We start from the raw sequence: 21,897 nt of genomic DNA, 5'->3' as shown, positions 1-21,897 counted from the left end.
AGATATTAGGTTAAAGTTACTGATTTGGTTTTGCTTTAAGTTGACACAGAAATGGAGTAAGGGAAATATCAAAAGATTTTTTTGTGCACGATTTATTGTGTCTTCTGAAGGCAGAAGTGTTAAACTTTGATTTTGAAGAGGTAATTGATTCTTTGAGACAAGTGAATAGAACATACAGCATGGTGAGTGCCTGGCTCATCCCAATGCTCAGTCAGTGAATTCTCTTTCCTTTCCTAATGCTAGTGGTCTTGATCCAGCATCTAGAAGGTTCAGCAATCTGGAGAAGGGGCTGTATGTAATTTAAATAAGAGTACAGAGATGAAACATAATTTTGAAAAACCTTATAAGGAATCAGAGGAGCTTGGCTGAAAAGATCAAGTTCTCCTTGTCTTAGGACCCCTTGCTTTTTATTAACATAATTTGTCCTAAGGCAAGGTGGAGATATGCACATCAAAGGGCAGGGTTTCCTACAGGAATCCATTGCCAGATTGGAAGAATTTGCCTATAGCTCTTCAGGTGTTTGGCCAGTAGGAGGCAATCGATTAAGATGTCCTGAGCTGTCTGGCAGCAAGCAAGCATCCCTTTCAGGTTTGGGGAAATGCCTTTCAGCCATCCCAGATGATTCTGCCCTGCTGACATGTTGGAATTGGCTTCCAGCACTTTCCAATCTTCTTTCTCTTTACAGAAATCCACCTTCTAATTGCCTTCAATAAATGTCTGCAAAAGGGAGAAATTATAAAATTTTATTTATTCAAAGATTTTTATTCCCAATTTATTTTTCAAACACATGTTGTGTGGTGCGATCTCTTACAGGTTCTGGGATACAGTAATGAGCAAAATGAGTAAGATACTATTCTTCATGAAGCTTAAATTATGCATGTATCACTCTGCAAAATCTATATATTTGATTTGTTATCTGTTATTGTCCTATTTAATTACAGATTACTTCAGATGACAATACATATTCATACCTTTCAGTATATTTTTTAAGCACCTTGTCATTTTATCACATCAGCCTTGAGAATTGGGGAGAACATGTGACCCCCAAGGTCGCACAGGTGTCAGGAAAAAGACCAAAGTTAGGACTCCAAGCTTTTAAACTGTCATTCATGACCTTTCTATTATACCACAACTGTCTCTCACGAAAATATGAGCGGAGCCAATGCAGACACGATAGCTTCTGTTTCCCTGGGAACAAACCCAATAGATTTGAATTCCCCAACTGGTCACCTAACAAATAGTTCATTCATTAACACTGTAATACAAATTAGAATCTAATCAGTAAATAAAAAATCCTTACTCTCAAAACATCAATTCCAATTAAATCTAGGTAGCATTAACTGCCAGCTATGTTCATATAAAACGTTAGAGTTGTTTGCAAATTTCAAAACAATTTATGGGGCTAGCGACAACTTTCCCACCATAATAATAGCTCACTGAGTAGACACTGAGAAGATAGACTATTTTAAAAGCATAGGAGCTGAGACAGGATTGATCTGCAAACACTGCTTCTCAGATTGCCAGCAATGGCTTCGTGGATGTATAATCAGCCTGCAGAAGCTAAAAGAAGACAGAGTTATAGGTATAACGCTGTGGGTGCCTCTGAAAGAGGACACATCATATTAGTTTATTTTAAGGGAAACATGTTAAGATGCTGCAACATTCTTTAAGGAAAAGTGCTTGTATTTAGAAACCTAAGACACAGCATTCAAACCTGTGATCAGCACACCTCCCTCTCTTTCTTGTCCCTTCTAAAGGTTTCTTCTTTCAGCACTTTTCTATCTTTTATGTCAGCTTCTTTAATCTCCGAATGCCAACAGACTTCTGAGACATCATCTTAGTAATCCTCTTAAGAGAGAGGATTCATGTGCCAGATACCTTCTGGAAATTCACAGGTTTTGCAAGTCAGCTATGGGGGAAGGATAATTCCTTTGTATATCTGTAGCATCTGTCTGCATTGAGACTTCCAAATACTTTCCCAAATTACCTAATTATCCTTTCAATACCCCTTGGAGGGAGGCAGGCAGGAGGTAATACTGATTCCATTTCTTCAAGGAGTGGAGCTAATGATTTGTTCCACAATGAGGTGGCTTAGCCTAAAGCTGTATTCTCTAGAAACTTCAGCTGCGAAGAGAAGACCTTAAGCGTCTTAAAATAATATTTCTTCTCTCAACTTAAAGGTAGTGGCTGGTGGAATGGCTCACAAAAACCTCTGAGTAAATGCGATTACATCCAAATCACTTCTTCTCTCGGCCAGTTGAAACAAGACTCAGTGTGTCCCCGGGTATGTCTCCATCATGTGAGAAACTCCTTAGCCAAATAATGTTGGGAAACACTCAGTGCACATGTTAGCATAATGAAGCCCACTAAAATACCTCATTCAACTCTGACCCACAGACTCTATTGTTTACATAATTGCTGTCAGCTCCTGGAAATAGTATTGTGTGGAAAATATTTAAGAAACATCAGCTCACATGAGTTTTTCCCCCCCTTCAAATCTTATTCAGAATTCAAAGCTTCTAGAAAGGACAAACCATGGAATGACATAATTATCTCATTATTATCAAGCACCTATCCAAGACATTGGCTTTTCTGTTTTCCTGCCTTGTGTGTTGCATTTTTATTATCAGAGCCTATCTTCATGACAAATAATATTCTCATTTCCGTTTGCAGTCAACTAAGGCTCAAAGAGGGTCCTTTGAAGTTGGCATGGCCCAGAGCTGTCCTCAGTCCCATCTGCCACCTATCTACATACTTGCCCTTGGACCAGTTTCAGACCTTTCAATACCATCTTTAGGCTCATGATCCAGAACTGCATCTCCAGCCCTGACCCCTATGCAGAGAATCTTGATCTACCTACACTCATTTAACCTAAGGTCCCTTCCCCCACATAACTCCCCTTCAATTTCTTCCCTTACTCCAAGTAGGAAACATTGGGGTACCCAGACCACAAAAAGGCTCATTGGTCTTTGAGAGTAATGCAGCCCTGGGCCTCAAGAGCCACAGAATGTTGTCTAACTGCACAGCTGCTGTAGCAAGATCAGAAAAGAGTTTGAGACAGTCCCAATGTTCTACACAAGAATCCCTTTGATCACTCACCACGTGAACCCCATGCTTTAATAATACTTTGTCTAGCCAACAGATTGCATGTATGAAAAATGAAATTATTGTCACTTTCTAAGTCATCTAAGTTGTACGACAGATATGTGTTGTTTAAGAAGTATTTTCCATGCTTGGTCAGCATTGTCAACCTATGAACCAGGAGGTCACAGTTCGATTCCCTGTCAGGGCACATGCATGGATTGTGGGCTAGATCCCCAGTGTGGGGCATGCAGGAGGCAGGCAATCAATGATGCTTTCTCATCATCAATGTTTCTCTCTCTCCCTCTTCCGCTCCTTCTCCCTTCCTCTCTGAAGTCAATAAAAAAATTTTTTAATAATAACATATATTCTCCACATGAGAATCATACATGCTTTTAATTATGCCCAAGTGAGCATAGGGAAAGTTGATGCCCTGGTCTCCTCTGCCACTATTCCCTTTAGGTTTTGTGAAATTCTGAAAAACAGTTCTTGATTCTCCAACTTTGCATTTCCACACCAAAATGTCTTTTCTTCTGACAAGTCCCTTTTTCTGAGGGTATAATAGACTGTGTTGAAGGACCTTCTGGATTCACCTTTGACATATGGTGACAGATTTTTATGTAGGTCTCCATAATTATGAGTCAGTGTTTTCTTCGGTTTGGATCATAGATCTGGCAATTTCCTCTATGAAGCCATCATTACTATACAAACCTGATACAAATGATGGAAAGCTGCTGGGCAATATTAAGCAACCTATATTCTGTTATAATTAACTAAAGACCTGTTGCACGAAATTTGTGCACGGGAAGGGAGGGTGTCCTTCAGCCGAACCTGCACCTCTCCAATCTGGGATCCCTCTCACAATCCAGGACTGCTGGCTCCCAACTGCTCACTTTCCTGCCTTCCTGATTGCCCCTAACCACTTCTGCCTGTCTGCCTGATCACCCCCTAACCACTCCCCTGCCAGCCTGTTTGCACCTAACTGCTCTCCCCTGCAGGTCTGGTCACCCCTACCTGACCTTCCCTGCAGGCCTGGATCCCTCCCAATTCTCTCTCCTTCAGGCCTGTGTTCCTCCCAATTGCCCTTCCCTGCAGGCCTGGTCGCCCCCAACTTCCCTGCTCTGCTGTCTTGGTCATCCCTAACTGCCTTCCTCTGCAGGTTTGATCGCTCCCAACTGCCCTCCCTTGCAGGCCTGGTTCTTCCTAACTGTCCTCCCCTGCTGTTCATCTTGTGGTGGTCATCTTGTGTACACAGGGGACAGGATCTTTGTCCACATGGGGGCAGCCATCTTGTGTGTTGGAGTGATGATCAATCTGAATATTACTCTTTTATTGGATATAATACCTACCACCCCCCTCCCACACAAGTGGTAAGATTTTCTGTTATGACGAAATATCTCCTAGATCACTCATATTCTTTCAAGGCATGTCTTGTTCCAGTGATCTAACTTAAACAGTGAGCCATATTTTTCCCAAAGGGCGAATTAAGAAGGTCAGTTCATTCTTTCAGTGCCTGGCTTCAAGAAATCTCGGCAAGACCATCAGTATTGTTTTGCCTCAGGGCTTTATACTTTTTTAAAAAGCCAGCTGTCATATTCAAAATTATCCACGATAGCACACTCCACAGAAACCTGGAGCTTTGGAAATGTTAATGCCCTCCCTCAGCAGTGACCTTGCCGCTGGGAAGTGATTGAGGCACTAGGGAGAAAGGGGCCTGCTATCTTTATAGTGCTGGTTTACACCATCAACCTCTGAAATTGTGCAAGAGAAGAATAATCAATAGTGTGTTAAGACCAATCTCCAGGAATGCCAAGACAAAGCGTTCGGCTCTACAGAATGCTGAGCTCAAGGAGAACTTTTGAATACGACACAAGAGAAATGACCTGTAGTGGTAAAACCAAATGAATTGTCTCAAGGTGGAATTTGTCACTGGGAATAGCACTCAAGAGCTCTCTGTGTACTTCAGTGAAATCCCATAATATGCCTGATGAAAAAAATGCTGACTTTAAAGCTAAACAACACAGAAGCAAATTACAAAACCAGAAGGAATGTGTTCTAAACTCACACATGCAACTTAAGAATGAGCTGATGTCAATAGTCCCAAAAAAAGTTTACTGGGGAGAAAATATACATATCTAGGAATAGAATCATCTCCTATATAGAAATGGGAGAAACATAAAATTAGACTTCATCAAAATTTCCTGAAAATGTTACTGTATTTCCTGGAATTCTGGTAAAGGCATTATCTCTCAACTAGCAGAGAGTGGGAAGTTTCTAAAAACAGCAAAGTAGTTATCCCCCACCACCCGGAGTGAAATCACTGTAGAGAAGATCTGCCGGCAACATCCCTAAGGTCATTACAATTATATGTTTGATTTCCCATGGCAACCCCAATTGTGACATGAGCAGCTGTCAACAGCAAAATTAGAAGAAACGATCATTATGTGGATTTCACTAACTTTGCTTGTCCTATTTCCACACCATTGCTCAAGAGGGTGTTTCCAAAGAATAAGGTTCTCATTATTCAAGGTGGAATCACGGAAGTTCTTTTATCTTATAGATGAAATACAGTTGTCATGATAATAAGAATTCCAAATGGATGTTTATCAAACGCCAAATTCAAGTGTATAAAAATGTCTGGGACATGATTCCTTTAATTCTGCAAGCATTGTATGAAGTAACTATTACATTTCCTACTTTTAACACAGTACTTCCTTCTTATCCACGGGGGATATGTTACAGCACCTCCATTGAATGCCTGAAAAGTACCAAATCCAATGTATATTGTTTTTTTCCTATGCATACCTACCTTTTCACTTAAAGAAAGCACTTTATTGATTCTCTTTAGCACATCTGAATTGCCATATTCAAATCGCTGCTTTTGCACTCTGGGGCCATTATTCAGTAGAATAAGGGCTTCTTGAACACAGCAACAGTGGATCTGATAACCAAGTCGAAGGCAGAGCACCTCTGTGATTGAACTCAGCTGAGAACATGATGGAGGCCAACTCTCAATGTTGTCATCCTGCTTATGTCTGCAAAAGTGCATGGGTATGGATTTGAGGCTGACAAATTAATCTTAGTGAGTAGGCAATTTCACAAATATGGAATTTGTGAATAACGAGGGTTGTTTTATTATGTTAAAAATAAGAGTCTGAGCGTCAGTCACTCTGTATCTGTCTGGGTAATTCTTTCTGTTATACAGTGTAAGTGGTTGGAAATTTGTCTAAATTTCAAAATCAGAGTTTATTGAAAGTAAAAGTCCTATGAAAAAATGTCCCTTTGCATGCTTCCACATCATGATCTTAGGAAGAAATGAATTGTGCAACTGGGTTAAATTCTCCATGTTTCTTCCAGGTCTTTCAGGGATGTGGCCAACCCAAGCCTGCTCCAGCCCTCAGGTCTGCCCGCTCAGCGCCTGAAAATTTTAATACACGGTTCAGGCCTTACAATCCTGAGGAAAGACCGACAACCGCAGCAGGCACAAGCTTGGACCGGCTGGTGAGTTCTCGCGAATAGATGGCCTTGTGGCCGCTGTCTGTTACCAGGGTTATTCTTCAGAAGACGTGACGGGGAAAAGTTGGTTGTGAAAGTCATCTCATTCTGATATCTGCTCCTAGTCTTAATTAGAATATTGAAAAGTAATGAGATCTTCCTTTTAGGTCAAGAATTAGATTATTTAAGAAGTCTTATCACCATTAATCCACTCCTGCAAAGGCCAGATTTTCAACTTCATATTTCTTCTGAAATATTAATTTGAAGACTAAGTTACTCTGTCTCTCGGCGATATAATTATACAATAGCACATTTCTCATTCATTTGCTTTAGTTATTTATTCAATTATGGTAGTGGGACTTGATTATGAATTCTCTTTATATGTAAAATTTTCTTGCCAAGAGACCCCCAAATCAAGGTGAATGAAATGCCATTTGTGTGTATGTGTGTGTGTGTATCTTTTAAAAGTTGAGATTCTTAGAAATAGTCACCCTTTGTTCCATTTAAATGTGTGTCAAATGGTCTCTAGCAACAAAGCAATTTACGTAGAGAATACTGTACAACCATAAATGTAGTAGACACAACTTGAATGTTTTAAATATCAAATCTTGTGACAAGAAATGAAAATCTCATAATTTAAGAGACATACTGCCTGATAATTTTCAGTGAAACTTATAGTATTTATAGTAATATAAACAATTTATATACCTGTAATTGTAGGTGCTATTAATGTTGCTTTGCCAATTATCTTGATGTAAAATTAGCGGATGAGAGCCTTAAGGCCATAAAACACTTGAACCACATCTGATTATGGCATGTTAACTCAGATTTCAATTTCCAGTTACAAAAAAATATTTGTATTAGTCACTGTAATAAATTAATTTATCATTTTATTTAATATTCTTCTGCAGGGTAGAACTCATAAATTGGTTGAGTTTGGCCTCAAAATAAGTACATATTAGCAATTCTTTCTATAAAAATCAAATGTACTTACAATATAAAGGCCTATCCACAAAATGCCAATGACAAAGAGTAAATGGAATTGTTAACTACTAAATTATATTGTAAATTTATTACAGTTTATTAGCAATAAGCCTTCCTCTTTCATGTAGGTTTTGAAAAAGAATCATCTGGGTAATTGCTACAAACTTCTACTTTACCTTGATTATGTTAATTCTCTATTCACAGTTTCAGGATAAGTTTAAAGTTAGTCTTTTTTTTTTTTTTCTTTTAAACAACCAATTAGATTTCTCTAAACAACTAGCTAATAGTTTTCAAGAAATGATGGTTTCATAAGATTCCATTATTTGGGGTTTTACTTTACAAATTCCTTTGTATGTCTAGATCCTTTTAACAAGAAGCAGAAATGGTGAGTATGGGTTCTCTCTCTTTCTCTCTCCCTTTTTATTTCCATTTTAGTTGGCTGCAGCTTAGTCATTAGACCAATTCAGGCTTTTCAGATTTTTTCATAAACACTTGTATTAGAATTTGGACACAATGAAGATCGATAAGTGATGCCTGTGGATGACAATACTGTATAATGCACTTAAAAATTCGTTATGAGAGTAAATCTCATGTTAAGTGTTCTTATCACAATAAAATAAAATTTCAAAACAATTTGGCTACATTACACACTTAGTTAAAATTACAGTGAATTTGAACAATATAATGGTATCTATGACTACTAATTATTTTTCCCCTTTGAAATAGAATCAAAGGAAGTAGAGCTTCTAGGGAAATAGAGCAAGAAAATTATTTTATCTAAAGACAACAATATTTAGGCAATTTAATACAACCTAAGTAAAGCATTAACATTTTGAAAATTTCACGTGATGTTTAAAATCTGGTAGATTGGGAAATTGAAATTTGAACTCTTATACAGGAACTTTATTGGGGATCTTCAAAATGCCCCAAAAATAAAGGTCTTGAAGAGTACTTGCAAGTAGCAACCTAATTTAAACTCTTCTATTTTATGTGCCTCCAAAAATATTTTTAAGCAATGTTTTTCTAAGGAGAATTAGTAATGGTTGATTACAAACAAGGACCAGACTCAGTGTATAAGAACTGGTTCAATGCATAGGAATTTAAGTCAATAAGCCAATTTCATTCTAAAATGTTCTGTGACAGCATGGAGTACTTCCTGTTAGGGGTGGCTTCAGGCCCTGTAAAGGAAGAATGCAGGTTTTATTAATTTCCTATTGAATTAAATTCTGATTCCTTCCTAAATTGTAAGAATTAGCCATTTGTCATTCGCAGTCAGCCATAAACCTACCTGGAGTTACCTTCCCAGCCCCTAAGAGCAAGGGACTTTTCCAATCAAAAGGAGCTCTGCAAGGTTATTCTTGAAAAACACAAGCGAGAATGAAGCTCACATCAGACTCTCCCTTTGCTCTCCCTTTGCAGCCTTTGGCTCCCCCAAGGCTCTTCCCTTTGCGGGTAAAACAGAGCTCTGAGTAGTGAAAGGGTGAGGAAGTAACCAGCCCAGGCTGTGCAACAGTCAGACAAAATCCTCCTGGAGACACACGCATTGGTGAACTCTCCCAACGGGTCTATCCAGCACAGCTCGTTTATAAACAAGTCTCATGTTACCCACTCCTGTCGTAATTTTCCCCTGAAAGGATGTTTCTTGAATATTTATAAGAAGCAGGTGTCCCAGAAAAGGAGAATAACTGGGAAAGACTTCCTTTAGTCTTTCTGAGTGTTTCAGCAGAGACACTGCTTCCAAGGGCAGCATTGAAAGACTACTCCACCCCACCCTTCTAACCAAAGGAAAATAGGTAGAGAGCTCTCAGAGAATTGCTCTTACTCCCATGTAAAATTAGTACCTGGCCTATTAACTTGGGGTTCTGTAGATAGCTTTTCTTATGTCAGTTATTGTAAAACTATTTTTTATGTGAACTGACAATGATGGGGTTTTAGAAATAAAGCTACTAACCCCAAGCTGGATAAACTACTGCTGAAATTTATATAAAATAATTGAAAACAAACCAAACTCTCTCTTAAAAAATACATTAATCCCATCATTTAACCTCTATTACATTTATAAGGAACCTTGTTCTGTCTGTAAGAAACTTTGCCATTTATTTCTGTTTATTGGAGGTAAATGTTCCATTCCTCTAAAATTATATGTACATAAGTAGTTTAGGTAGTCAGTAGTTCAGACTATCCAAAAGTTATTTTTATTATCCAATAATGAATGAATATATTTGTATAAATTCAGCTGCTGATGAAAAGCTGACTCAGAGAATGTCACAGTCCTTCCTGCCAGCAGCCCTGATTTGTTGGAGATATTAATGTCATCAACTAATTTGGTTAATGGCCTGTTCCCACCATCACGTGTTTCCTGTCACCAACACTCAACCTGGCAGTGCTTCTATGGCAGCAGGTTGTGATGAGGTTAGTTAAATAGACCAGAGGCGATTATCTGCATGAAGGAAGAGAATGGATCTCTTCTTTTTGTCTTAACTCTATCCTCCATGAATTCTCTTAAATAATTTGATTATAAAACTGTGACTTTTAACGCATTTCAGTGGAGGCAGAGCACTTAAAAGTAAATCAACACAAACTATTTCAATTTTTAGAATCTGAGCATACAATTAGTTGTACAGAAAATGAGAGCACAACATGCTATATGGTTCCTGGACAGGGAATGTCTGTTACTCCAGCTGATTCATTAGAGCAAAAACGTACTTTAAATTGTATGTCTTGGGGAAATATAGTTTATAAAAGTGGACTAAAACACACACACCAAAAAATAAATAAATAAAACACCACAGACTTGAAAGTTAGTTCATCAAGTTGGTGATGATTTTAGATGCATGAGTCTCCAGTAAGTATTCCATATCGTCCTGTTTGTGCAGATTTCCCAAATATTCTACTGCTCAATCTGAGGGAGTTAGGGGTGGAGGTTGGTGGGTAGAATGCCAGCCTACAAAGCTAAGCATCGTACCTGTGCTTGCTATTATGTATAGAATAATCTCTCTTTCTTTTTTCTTTAAATTTGTTTTCCTCTTGCTTCCCAGAGGATTGTGTGGAGGACAATGCAACATAGTGTAAGCTTTGGTCTTCTTCTTTCTCTCATTCCCATTTGTCTTTGTACACTCATTCTGGAGACTTCCTGAGAAATTCCACCTCCATCTCCCTTTTCCAAAATGTCTAGCAAACCAATTGAACACAGCATGACCAATGGGTTTATTAGCCTCCTCTCTTGGTATTTACAGTAAACAACCATTTGGAATTCTTTCCCAAGGGTAAGGATTTCAGTCTAAACTTTGTGTAAGACTGGTTCATTTGATGGGTGATTTAATTCTATCTGAATGTTCAGACTATGTGTAGTCTACCTGAAAAACTAGCTCTTCCCAGTACATGTATATTGGCTTTTTCTTCTTATGCTGAGTGAATAATTACTAATAATAAAAGCAAATCAACTCAGCTCTCACACATAAGGAGTTAATTTTTTCATTAACTAGGACATAGAGAGTTTAGGGGCGTAGAAATAGTTTTGGTCTGGGTTGTTTATTTTATTTTTTTCCTTACTTGAATTTATTTTTTTTTTTAATATATTTTATGGATTTTGTACAGAGAGTAAGGGAGATAGAGAGTTAGAAACATCAATGAGAGAGTCATCGATCAGCTGCCTCTTGCACACCCCCTACTGGGGATATGCCCGCAACCAAGGCACATGCCCCTGACCGGAACCGAACCCGGGACCTTTCAGTCCCCAAGCCCACGCTCTATCCATTGAGCCAAGCTGGTTTCGGCTGAATTTATTTATTTTATTTATTTATTTTTTTTTTTTTTTCGTGATTTGAATCTTTTAGATTTAGGGAGGAAGCATTGGATATCTTTTACTACAAAGCATTTGTATTGGGGCTAAGGATAAGAATGTCGAGGTTCTCTTACCTGACTTTACATATCTCTAATAATAAAAGGGTAATATGCTAATTAATATGCTAATAATAAGGGTAATTGGATGAAGCCAGAGCCAGAGTGAAGCCCGGGTCCTGAGTGCCTGCGGGTGGCCGGAGGGAAGCCAGCCTGGGTCCCAAGTGCCAGAGGAAAGCCAGGGCCGGCAGCCAGGTTGAAGGAAGGCCTACTCTTGCACAAATTTCATGCATTGGGCCTCTAATTAACCATAATAATCAGACAGCTATGTTACCTAATCTGATTTTTCATAATACCATTCCATGTGGGTACTACCCTACAACAAAGATGTGAACCCTATGTAGCATCATGGACTCAAGAGGAAAGTGATTCTCACCTGATGGACACACATTTGTTCATGCAGTCCACCTATGATGTCCTGGTGCTGGATGTCAGCTGGCCTAACATTCAGGCCATGGTGACACCTTGTCTAAAATTCCTCCTTTAAAATTCACTTAAAGGGAAATTGTTTCCTGAGTGGTATTGCCATTCATCACTTTAGGTCTCTGAGCCCTGGGCATTTGGGTGAGGTGAGAAAGTTAAGAGTTAAATCTGGAACAGGAGTACTCTATAAGGAAAGACCTTGAGAAAAGAACAGGGAAAAGGGATAACGTAAGGTCAGCTGGTGCTAAAACGGAAATGGGAGGAGATAACATGATGAGTGGGACAAGTCAGGGTCCTATTAATTTGGCCCAATTGATATACCTAGAGAAGCTCCAGTTCAGATAGCCTGTGCCTGCTCTTCCCAACACATTTTCTGGACAACTTCAGATTTTCCAGCAGTTGAGCCAGTTCAACCTCCCTCTCTGATGGTTATGATGTTCCTTGTAGCTTTCCTTGAACATATGAGAATAAATGTAAAGCATAATATTATTCCCCACCACACCCAATCTGTTGGACTTCTCTGCTTTCATCATACATATTCTTTAGCCTCCCTTTCTGCACAGCACCGCCCCCCCACCCCCCGGGGCAAAAATAAAAAATTAAAAAAAATCAGGTGCCTATTATTGGATATGATTCTTCCAAAAACACAATACAACTTCTGAGATTTATTGGTATGCCATTGGTGAAAAATATGCTGTGAATTGTATTACAAATAGATTTAAGTACTTGCAAAATAGCAAGATCTGCACTTTATTTTATTGTTTTGGAACCAAATGGACAAAGCAACTCACATTCTGGCATAATTTCCTGCCTGATGACTAATACAAGTTTCAGAGTCAAGTGCTGGTCATAAAAATGTTCCTCCCTGCCTCTTCGGGGCCATTTTGGTGTGAGTTAGGAAGTCTTGGTTGTAAGGATTCAAGAAACTTGTTGTTCCTTTTAAATTGCCATGGCATTTCATTGTCACCTCAAAGGATTCTGCATCCCTAAAGCCACTAGTTTGCATTTCAAAAGGATGTCAGGCTGTATTTAAGAAACTGCTTTATTATCTGGAGCCTCGGCCACCATCTTTAGGTGAAACTGATATTTCCCACCTTCCACTTTGACACACACACACACACACACACACACACACACACGCACGCACGCACTCATCCGTCTTTGCTTGGCCCCAAGGAGAAAAAAAAAAAAAAAAAAAGGAAAACCTCAATAACAACAGTACACCAGATTCTCCACTTTAATTAGTTTTCTCAAGATAAATGGGTCAAGGCCAGATTGGCTTTCAGCCTCTGCTGCAGCTGAATAAATTATGCTCCATTCACCCCAGCAAACAAATGGCTACTGCTCAATCCACTTCAGACTGTGAACTGCCCAGTCTTGCCTGAACTTGCTTTATCTATTTGCTGCAAAACCCCACTGAGACACCCCAGTTTCATTTTTCCATGAACCCTTGGTAATAACAGCAGCAAAATACATGGAGCTTTCAAAGCAGGAAGAAAATACAAAACATTACAATCAAACCACCCAACTGATTTAGTCTCGGTTCCTGGTTTCTGCCCTTCTCCTGGCAACATGAGCAGCATGTGGGAGGCCAGAGAGCTGCCTGACACAAGCTCCTTTCCATTTAGGACACTTGTGGTCGATGAGGCCCAAGTGAGGATTTATCATAAGACACACATAAAATGATGGCTTATCTCCAGAACATTCTGTTTATTCCATGGGCTTGAAGGTTGCAGAGATCTGATCCAGTAGCATGCACTGTTGGAAGCCTGATGGGGAATGCTGGCTCCTCGTGTGGAATTTCCAGTCCACACCCAAAGGACAGGGGACTAATTTTACATCCTTGGGAAGCTCTTATTACATGCACATGGAAGATGAGTGAAACTAGAAGGAGCACAGACTCTCTTTCAGCTTGGGCAAGGCTGTGTTTAATTGCATTGGGTTAGATATCACGGGGAGAACGAAGAGGAAGAGCTGTGCTGGCTGTAAAATTCCCCGGGAGATGTGAAAGCTCATTCCACACCACTGCCTTAAGACACATTCAGAGAATCATCTGGATTCCAACAGTGAAGTCAAGTCATGCCGTGCATTTTAAATGGGGAAAACATTTGCACACCTTCTATTAGGTATAGGGGGTCTGAAATCATTTGGGGGGTAATTTACCAGCAAAACCATTTGCAACTCTGTGTTAAACTCTCCTTTGTCCTCAGAAACATTTAAGCAAGAGCTTTGCTGACCTCTGGCTATCATAAAAATAGAATGTTATACTTTAAGACCCCAAATATGGCTATATAGATTTTATACCTATTTTATGGTATGTTGATATGTTTATTTTCCCCTTCAGACTTGAAAATTTCTTTCAGAATTCTTAGACTTCCACTAAATCCAAACTGATGCATTCTATAGGTATGTCAATCAATCAACTAATGTATTTATGTTCTTTTCTGTTACAAAGCACTTAGTAAAACTAACTGCCATGTGCAGTCTACATCATAGCATGTTGTCAGTGCTAGCATCATCAAACAGACAAGAATTGCCTTCACCACTTCACTGGTTTGGCTCATGCAGGAGGCAACCAATTGATGTGTTTTCACATCATTATTTCTCTCTGCCTTTCACTCTCTCTTCCACTCTCTAAAAATCAATGGAAAATATCTTCAGATGAGGGTTAAATAATAATAATGAAAAATAAATAAATAAATAAATAAATAAATGGCAAAAATTATTGTCTGCAAAAAATACTGCTTATCAAACTAGTTAGAAACTGCATCTCCTCCAAGGAATAGTATCTAGTATAGAGCCTCATAAAACATTAGCAGACAGGAAAGAGGAATTTGATTTTGTAATCTAAGATAGACTACACCAATAAAGAATATGTGGAAGGTATATTAACCAATGAATCATCATTGACCCAATAGGCAATTGAAAGCATTAAACATCTGTAGCATCTTCGACATAGGCCATACCAAAAGCTCATTCTCCCATCTTATGCCAGAACTTTTGCCCATATCTTGAACAAATGAAACAGAAACTTTGTTGTCAGCTCTAAACTGGTCAGATAAAATAGTCCATCTGCACTTCCATTCATTTATTTGTCCTCCATTCAGCTATGTACTAGGTGTTTGGGTAAGTTGATTATGAAAGTCCAAATAGACAAGCCTTACTACACTGCTCAAGCCATACCTTTTAAAATACGTGTTCATGAGAGGTATCACTTGACACAGACCTTTTATTAAAGTATTGAACAGCTTAAAGAACATTTTTCTTTGTCATGGAAAATCTGCAGTAATTTTTCTCATAGCTGTCTGAGACATGTGCAGCACAACTCCCAAATGCGGTGTTCACGCTTATGAGAGAGAGAGAGCTGAAGAAATGGGCTATTTCATAACTACTGGGCTTGATGTATTTGCTGTATAATCAGTCAGCTTTTAGCTGGCTCTGTGGCCTGTGGAATACATTTTAAAGCACTGGGAATTTGGCTATTCCCATAACATACTTGGACACTCTTTACTGCTAGCAGTAAACCTCAGGCATAAACATTGCAGAGAAAACCAGATGAGAAGAAACCTGTTGGAGTGCAAATGGCCTTCCTTCATAAATGTGAAAGGCAGAAAGATATCTGCAGCACACAATAATGTTATTACTTAAGCTCATTTTTTGTCATTATTGTCAAAGACTTCATGGGGATTTCCTTACTACAAGACTGGCCAAGCTATTTTTTTTTTTTAAGTAAGTCAGGTTGACTGTAAATGAATGAAACAGAAGCTGCAACAATACCCCTGTATTACTGGCTAACTAATAAGTTTTTTGAACGTGGGTTTGTGTGATCTCTTTGGAAGCTTTTCCAGTACTGTACTCACCTAGACAGGCCAAGCTAGGCAATGTAGTACCTGCAAACAACAACAACGACAAAAGGAAACCAAATAGCATACAGCAACACAAGTTTCTTTCTTGTTCATGCCAAGTGCCCATTTTGGGTTGGCTGTAGGTCAGCTACACAGAATCATCACCCTCATTCCAATACCCAGGTGCCAGAGTAGCCATGAACTGGAGCTTCGTCTGTTAGAGTGGCAGGGACATAGAGAATGTGGCAAAGGTGGCTATTGTTGTCTTCACCTATGGGGGTCACAGCACACTGTTCACATCTCACATGCCAAAGCAGGGTCACAAGGACAGGGCCTACTATCACAAAGGCCGTGGTGTGTGTCCCTCTGTGTCTCACACAGAAAATGAAAATGGACATATTGGTGAGTAGTAATATTGTCCACTACAAACACAAATGACCCAGGCAAGACTTTTGAATTAATAAAAATCTATTTCATTTCCCTCTCCAACTTATTTGAGTAAGAAGGAAAAAAAAAAACATTCATTATTCATTCCACAAATATTTATTGTGCACTAAAAAGAACCGAATGTAGGTGATGGGGACATAATCAAAGAACTCACCACACTTTTGGGGATGACAGACAAAACTAGCTATAATTTAAACCAGACCATGTTCTGATAAAGATTTTATTCACATTTTTTAAGAATTCTAGGAAAAATAAAAGTCCTTGTCGCAAAAGGACTGTCTACATTGCCCTAGAAAATCAGCATCTCTTTCCAAGTCAGGTTGATTTTCATCATCAATTTCACCTACGTGAACTTTCCATTCTATCATAATTCAACCACAGCAAAGGAATCTCACCCCAAATCTTAAGACAGTATCTCAAAGGAGGATATAGAAGTCATTGCCAATGTGTATGAGAAGAAAAAAATGGCAATAGCAAAACAGAATGAGAAGAGACTTTTTTATTATCAGCATTTAAACGTCTTTCGGGTCCAGACAATAAATATTTTAAACGAGGCTTCGATATCGCATATCATTGAGTACTGTTCTTGTCTGACTTGATGCCATTTGCTTAGGCAAAGCTGTTTTTCTGCTCCTCTCCTTTCTGGGTCAGCCTATTGGAAGCAAATCAAATTGTTCTCTCTCTCTCTCTCTCTCTCTCTCTCTCTCTCTCTCTCTCTCTCTCTCTCTCTCTCTCTCTCTCTCTCTCTCTCTTCCCTCATATATCATCACTTAAGATCACCAAGAATTCGCATTCTGGAACTTGTGCTGGTCTCCTTTTACAATATCTGTTTATTTCTGAACATCATTCATGAAGGGGAACACCTTTCACAGGTTAATCAGGAAAATCACACAGCTGACAGCAACAGCAAACTTATCGATTGCGAGGAAAGTCTCAGCAACGTGTGTGCCATTTGGCTTCTGCCTGGACTTTGCGAAATCGTAGAGCTCTGATCCAGCTGGAAGAAAAATTACAATATAAATTCATAAATTATGTATGTGTGGTGAGGCAGTAAAACAATGACTTTGTAAGTTTTATTCTGAGGGATTCTGACCTCAGAAAACTCCCCAAAGTAGCTTGCATTCATTTCCGTAAAGAGCACTCGGCTCTGCACTCGAAAAGCTGAGTGTTCCCTTTGCTTGCTCTTCACGGCACCTTGAGTGCTGGTGGAAGGTAAACACACAGCAGCTAGGCCAGGTCTGGGACGGAAACCCACAGGCACCAAACTGCCTGAACTGATCTCCACACACAAAATCCAAAAACCCAGAGGCTGTGTTTCATGTGAGACCTGTCCTTAGGAGAATGTTTCCCGTTTCTCAGGAAAATCAAATCTTCAAACAGGAGTCTTCAAGGAACCAGAAATATCTCATTTTAGGACTTTCATGGTGAGGGCACAAGTGAAAACATTTGTTCTCTCTTTTGTCAAGCTTTCTTGAAAAAATATATATATATAAAGGTCTTTACAGTATTTTCATTTTAATTTTTTTTTTCTTTTCCATGACTCTGGAGGTTGAGAAGTAAAAATAATCTCTAGGAACTTTGATTATTGAATGGCAAGGAAGTAGCTTATGTGTACATGCCTGTGTGTGTGTGTGTGTGTGTGTGTGTGTGTGTGTTGAGTTTTTAATTAAGATACTGGTTGTAACCAATAATAAGTGAACAACCCAGAGACTGTTAGAATTATTTATCACATTGTAGCTGAACCATGATACTTTCATATTAATGTCTATGATGCATTCATTACTTTATAGAATGCAGAGACACACAATTGTTAACAAAATGGGACCAGCTATTCCCAGTTCTTTCTCATCCTTAACATCACCTCTTGCCTTGACTTTACCCTCCCACAGGGACGTGCCACTGCTCTCTGCTTCCTGGTAGAGAGGATAAGGTGACACCCTGTTCAGAACAGTATTCTAATCATAAATATTTTCACTGATTTTGTGGGGGTAATTGCATGTTCATCAATTACTAAGAGATATTTTACTATGCAGGAAGATCCACCTGCTTCTTTTTATAGTTCTACTAGGGGCCCAGTGCACAAATTCATGCACCTTGGAAGGAACTGTGGGCTGTGAGGCTGCAGTGGGCACGGGGCAAGTCTCAGCCAATCCTCCACACCCCCACCAGACCCCTCCCTCCTCAGCCCCTGGTCCCCTATCTGCCAGCATCCCTGACGATGCCGGCCCTGTTCACATCTGCTGACAGCATGGAGCGATTGGGGCCAGCACCAGCAGCAGGTGCAAGCAGCAGCTGCTGCCCTGATTGCCCCTCAGGAGCAGGGGGGAGTGGAGAAGCCCTCAGGGGTGATCAGGGTCAGCAGCCTCTATTCACACCTGCTAATGGCACCAAGTGATCAAGACCGATGTCAGGCACCAGCAGATGGTGCTATGAGTGGTGTCAGCGCTGACTGTGGATGCAAGTAAGGCTAGTGCAGGCAGTGGGTGTGAGTACCTAGCAAGACTGTGGCACATAGGAGCAAAGAATTTTTAGTAAACATCAGAGGCTCGCCCTGATGACAGCGACCAGTGCCCCACCTTGGTCTGGCACCCCCACTCACCTGTTCTACCATCCTGCTATGGACAGTGCCCACCATGTTTCATGCTCTGCCACCTGCTGCTGATGCCCACCATGTTCTGTACACACCCCCTGGTGGTCAGTGCACATCATAGAGCACATGTGTCAAACACAAGGCTCGCGGGCCAAATGCAGCCCGCCAGGCCTTGCAATGTGGCCCGCACCGCGCTGTCATCACTGCACTCCGCTGTCAGTTTATGACATTGTCAGTTTATGACTGTTCAGTAAACCATTCGGCCCACGATTTAGGCTGGATTTTAGATTTTGGCCCCTTCTCTGATTGAGTTCGACACCCCTATCATAGAGACTGGTTGTTCAGTTATTGTACTGTATAGTCTATTTGCATATTAGGGTTTTAAATAGAGAGATTTTTCTTATATATATTTTAAAATCTATATTATAGTTACAATGTTGCCTTCCTTGAAAATTGACCCCTCATCTTTATATAGTGATCCCTTTTCTCTAGTAGTAATTATTTGCCTTATAGCTCTTTCTGATATTAACATGGTTACATCAGATTTTTTTGGTTAATATTCTTTAATACCTCTTTTTATCTCTTCAGTTCAACCTTTCTGAACCCTTATGTTTTAGATGTGCCTCTTGTAAATATCATTTACCTAGGTTTATATTTAAATCTGGACTAATGATCATTTTATTTTTAACTACTGTAGAGCATTTAGTTTATTTAAATGTACTAGAAATACTGATATAGTTGTATTTATTTCTTCCATCTCATTTTGTGATTTCTATTTGTCTCATCTTCTCAGTCTTTTTTTTTCTTCTGATGATGAATTGAGGATGTTTTTTTTCCATTCTACATTTTATCTTCTGATGAATTGAGGATGTTTTTTTTCCATTCTACTTTTTATCTTCTGATGAATTGAGGATGTTTTTTTTTTTTCCATTCTACATTTTATCTTTTAATGTTTGGACTTTAAATACTTTATTTTTATTAATTAAATGATTAATCTTGAAATGTTGGCATGCCCTAACTTAACAAAGCCCATCTTTAATTAATCAATCAATATTTTTACCCTTAAAAACACAAAGACCTTAGAACACCTCAAATTTGATTATTCTTCTTCTAAATTATATGCTATTGTTATTGGAAAATGTAATTCTATCTTGTAATTTTTTAATCTTACTAAATTTTAGATTATTAGTATTTTTATTATTTCATACTGAAACTTTTAATACAGAATTAACCACACTTTACACTTTCTTTGGTTACCATTTCTCCTTCCTGCATCAAACCGTCCATCAGCATCCACTTCTCTTGGTCTGGGATACTTACCACAGGATTTACTTTATTGGGGGTTTTATTTGAAAATGTCTTTGTTTGCTGGTCTCATTCTTGGAAGACACTTGTGCTCTGTGTGTAATTCTAGATCAGCAGTTATTTCCTCTGAGTTCACTGTTGCTTATATTTCACTGTCTCTTGCTTTCCAATGCCGCTGTCAAGAAGTCTACTCTCAGTCCTCCCTTTGTAAGAAATCTTGTATTTTCTTTCAAGCTGCTTTTAAGATTTGCTTTGCTGTTCTATAATGTTACTATAAAGTATTTACCTGCTGATTTACTTCTTTATTTTGCTTAGGATTTGTTGGGCTTCCTGAATCTCATGATTGGTCTCTAATAATACATATTCTAATAAATATTTCATAATTCTGGAAAATCCTAAGCCATTGTCCCTTCAAGTACTGATTCAACCTAGTTTGCTTTCTTTCTCTACTCTTAATCTAGAACTCAGTTGTCAGACTTTCTCACTGTATCCTCCATGATTGTTAACCCTCCTTTGTCTCTTGCTACATTCCTAATAATTTATTTAGCTTCACTTCTCGGTTCATTAACTATATCTCAGTAGTATTTACTTTGCCATTAAATCCATTGACTGAGATTTTAATTTCTACAATTATATTTTTCATTTCTAATATGTATTTAGTTCTTTCTCAAATATGTTTCATCCTGTGTTTAATTGTATCTTATTCCTTACTCACATATCTAAATCCTATTGTACCTTTTCTATCTTTGAACATAGGTATTTTAAACTTTGTATCTGATACTTGCAATATCTGAAATATTTGCTGGTCTCATATGGTATTTCTGCTGGCTCTTGCACATGGTACTTTGTTTTCATATATATATATATATATACTAAGTGTGTGTGTGTGTGTGTGTGTGTGTGTGTGTGTGTGTATATATATATATATATATATATATATATATATATATATATGGTTTTGTTTGTTTGGGAGGGATTTTTGTAAGCTTATATTTCTTGGAACTTATACACTAGAAAGTCATTGTGGCCTGTGGTGAAAAGTATATTTCACTCTTAAACTAAGAATTTAACCCCTTGGGATTCCAGCTTTCTGTGACAAAGGCTGGTAGCCTTAGGGAAGCCCTACTTTTTAATCTTCTGTCTTTTGCCACCACCCTGCAAATAAATTAGAACCAAAACTTCAGGATATCTGGATTTGGGAAATGACCTTATGTCAAAAGCCTACCTCAGTATTCTTATTTTCTTTCCTGTGTTAATATTTTCACTTAGTTTAGGCCTTAGATTTCTTGCTTTCTTGCCAACTCATTGATTCTTTTCAAACTAGAATTCATGCACCAGTGGGGTCCCTTGGTATGGCCTGCAGGATTGGGCTGAAATCATCTCTCCAACATCCTCTGAGGAGTCCTGGATTGCAAGAGGCCAGGCCGAGGGACCCCACTGGTGCATGATCTGGGCCAAGGAGGGATGCAGGAGGTTGGCCAGCTGGGGAGGGACAGGAGGAGGGCTCCAGGGCATGTCCAGCCCGTCTCGTTCAGTCCCGATCTGCTGGACCCCAGCAGCAAGCTAACTTCCAGTCAGAGTGTCTGCCCCCTGGTGATCACTGCACATCATAGCAACTGGTCGACCAGTCGACTGTCCCCTGGTTGTCAGTGCACGTCATAGCAAGCGGTTGAGCAGCCTTAACATATCATTAGCATATTACACTTTGATTGATTGATTGAATGGCCAACTAACAACCAGGCACTTAGCATATTAACCTCTTATTATATAGGATATGTTGACTATAATTTATGTAGCAATATTAATTGATTTTAGCTAGGGGGGCTC

General features: G+C 39.0%; 1 protein-coding gene across 1 annotated transcript in view; it reads left to right on the top strand.

Moving 5' to 3' along the window:
- Positions 1-21,897, top strand: part of GPC6 (glypican 6) — a 1,067,089-nt gene that overhangs the window by 963,300 nt on the left and 81,892 nt on the right. Inside the window, exon 6 of the mRNA XM_084876725.1 lies at positions 6,439-6,582. Coding sequence (XP_084732851.1) covers positions 6,439-6,582 — 144 coding nt within the window. The remainder of the gene's footprint in view (positions 1-6,438; positions 6,583-21,897) is intronic.

This window comes from Pipistrellus hanaki (assembly GCF_964339955.1).
Source record: "Pipistrellus hanaki genome assembly, chromosome: 3".
Lineage (NCBI taxonomy): Eukaryota > Metazoa > Chordata > Mammalia > Chiroptera > Vespertilionidae > Pipistrellus > Pipistrellus hanaki.
Note: the sequence above shows the minus strand (reverse complement) of the source record. Positions and strands in the feature narration are given on the sequence as shown.